Source organism: Littorina saxatilis, linkage group LG6 (assembly GCF_037325665.1).
Source record: "Littorina saxatilis isolate snail1 linkage group LG6, US_GU_Lsax_2.0, whole genome shotgun sequence".
Classification (NCBI taxonomy): domain Eukaryota; kingdom Metazoa; phylum Mollusca; class Gastropoda; order Littorinimorpha; family Littorinidae; genus Littorina; species Littorina saxatilis.
This window is the reverse complement of record NC_090250.1, coordinates 3,390,950-3,393,992: the sequence shown is the minus strand read 5'-3', so window position 1 is coordinate 3,393,992 and position 3,043 is coordinate 3,390,950. Positions and strand designations below refer to the sequence as shown.

Here is a 3,043-nt window from a genome sequence, read left to right as displayed (position 1 = left end):
GTTTCTGTTAGTGACAACACCATTGCAGGTATACGCTGGCATAAATTTGTCTTGGGTTTTGATCTTGGTTTTGGCTTGGTTTGAGACTGAGGAAGACTGGGCGGAGGGGGGAGTGTCACTGGAAAACTGGTTTTTATTTACAGAAGAAGTCTGCACAGGAGTTGAGAAAATGTACGTCAGATTGGTTGCAATGAGTAAAGAGAAGAAGAAAGGACAGAAGAAATCGTGTGAGACGGTCGCATGTATTACTACTGCTAGCGGTACACACTGGAAGAAGCCTCTCAGCAGGGTTGCGCAGAGAACAGTTAAAGGGAGGCAACTCGTATCAAGCAACGGAATTCATGTCATGTGGAGTTGTCTACCCTATGGACGTTTTTTGTGTGTTGCATTTTGCATTCAATTGTGCGCGTGAAATATTATCTTTTTTCTGACTCTATTTAAATTCTCAGGCTTAAAGTGTATTTTGGTTTGATGGTTGAACCAAGCTTTTCACGTTCAGCTACCCTGCAGAGTGCTTTTAATGTAACAGAAGACTGTGTGGGGGTGTGCCATGTGGACACTGGTTCATGGACTACTACATCATAGGATCATGAATTGATTTATATAATTATGTATTGTTTTTTTAATGAAGTTATGTATATATTTTTGTATTTATGTTATTGATGTATATATATATATACATTTTTAAAAATTTTATTTATTAATTAGTTTAAATATATATTTTTTTCTTTTACATTTAGTCAAGTTTTGACTTAATGTTTTAACATAGAGGGGGGAATCGAGACGAGGGTCATGGTGTGTGTGTGTGTGTGTGTGTGTGTGTGTGTGTGTGTGTGTGTGTGTAGAGCGATGATATCCTCAGATGTTTTTTTCATTTTTTCGATAAATGTCTTTGATGACGTCATATCCGGCATTTTGTAAAAGTTGAGGCGGCACTGTCACACCCTCATTTTTCAATAAAATTGATTGAAATTTTGGCCAAGCAATCTTCAACGAAGGCCGGACTTTGGTATTGCATTTCCGGCTTGGAGGCTTAAAAATTAATTAATGACTTTGGTCATTAAAAATCTGAAAATTGTAATTAAAATTTTTTTTTATAAAACGGTCCAAATTTACTTTTATTGTATTCTTCACCATTTTCTGATTCCAAAAACATATAAATATGTTATATTCGTATTAAAAACAAGCTCTGAAAATTAAAAATATAAAAATGATGATTAAAATTAAATTTCCGAAATCGATTTAAAAACAATTTCATTTTATTCCTTGTCCATTCCTGATTCCAAAAACATATAGATATGATATGTTTGGATTAAAAACACGTTCAGAGAGTTAAAAAGAATAGAGATATAGAAAAGCGTGCTATCCTCCTCAGCGCAACCGCTCCCGCGCTTTTCTGGATTGTTAATTTCACTGCCTTTGCCACGAGCGGTGGACAGACGATGCTACGAGTGTACGGTCTTGCGGAAAAAATGCAATGCGTTCAGTTTCATTCTGTGAGTTCGACTGAGCTTGACTAACTGTTGTATTTTCGCCTTACGCGACTTGTTTCTTTATTAAATTCAAGCCGCATTGTGTATGATTTTAGGGAGGACGTACAACGACCTGAACCAGTACCACGTGTTCCCCTGGGTGTTGGTCAACTATGACAGTGACGAGCTCGACCTGTCCACTCCGGCCACCTACAGGGATCTGTCCAAGGTCAGTGATGGCGCATGACATTGTCACTGTTTGTAGGCTCTTGAGGGGATGGGGGTGGGGATGAGGATGGGGATGGGGGGTGGGGATGAGGGTGGGGATGAGGGGGGTGGGGATGAGGGTGGGGATGGGGATGAGGGTGAGGATGGGGATGGGGGTGGGGGTGGGGGTCATTATATGACATTTCCACAAAGAAAGACTTTATAAATATCGGGTTGCTCTTCACCTGTTTCAGCCAATCGGTGCGCTGAACGAGACGCGGAGAAGCTACTTTGCGGAGCGCTACCATTCGTGGGAACACGAGCAGATCCCTCCGTTCCACTACGGGACACACTACTCCACAGCTGCCTTCACCCTCAACTGGCTCATACGTGTTGTGAGTGCTTCTGTCTCTGTCTTTTCACAGCTTTGTACAGTCAAACCTGTCCTAAAGGCAGTCCTTAATTCAGCCCGAAGTCGACTTCCCAAAGACTTGGCGAAGTCTTTTTACCGAAAACTCAGTGCTAAAGCTCCGTGTGGCCAGCTTCACGAAGTATACTTGACGTAGTCGACTTCGCCCAGTTAGGGACGGGTTTAAACAACCACCCAGGAGACCGACCAGAATGGTCGCTAGAGACAGGTGGTCGCTATCGAAAGGGACATTTGTAAAGCTCGTAGGGGATCCTATTGGTTGGTCTTTGTGGGCAGGTGGTCTTTATCGAGAGGTGGTCACTAAGGCAAGTTCCAACTGTGTTTTGACTTCATTTTCATGGAATGATATAGATAGTATTGGTGGTGTTTTTTGGTCATGATTGTATTTCGCATAGAGTATGTGAATGTGTATATTATGTGAGAATCCAACAAAAGTCAAGAGGTTAAAGAAACACACCAATGATGATACATTGTATATATTCACACTTTTGATTGGAAGTGTATCTATTCTATTAATGGGTAAGAATAGGTGTGTGTTTGTGCGTGTAAATGTATGTATGCCTGCATGCATGTAAAGTTTCAGGTTGAGGATTGTGGGGAAGAGTTATGCAAAAAAATCAGTCTGTTGTTTTCCCTTTTTTGACTCACATGCGAAGCAAAAGTGAGTCTATGTACCCGAGTCGTCCGTCCGTCCGTCCCCCGTCCCCCCCCCCCCCCCCCCCCCCCCCCCCCCGTCCGTCCGGAAAACTTTAACGTTGGATATTTCTTGGACACTATTCAGTCTATCAGTACCAAATTTGGCAAGATGGTGTATGATGACAAGGCCCCAAAAAACATACATAGCATCTTGACCTTGCTTCAAGGTCAAGGTCGCAGGGGCCATAAATGTTGTCTAAAAAACAGCTATTTTTCCCATTTTTCCCATTTTCTCTGA

The 3,043-nt window shown here is 41.9% G+C and overlaps 1 protein-coding gene across 1 annotated transcript in view; it reads left to right on the top strand.

Moving 5' to 3' along the window:
* LOC138968325 (neurobeachin-like) overlaps positions 1 to 3,043 on the top strand; it is a gene marked incomplete in the record, with an annotated part of 320,875 nt that overhangs the window by 278,025 nt on the left and 39,807 nt on the right. The window contains 2 exon segments of the mRNA XM_070340879.1: positions 1,589 to 1,701; positions 1,934 to 2,074. Of these exon segments, the coding sequence (XP_070196980.1) occupies positions 1,589 to 1,701; positions 1,934 to 2,074 (254 nt within the window).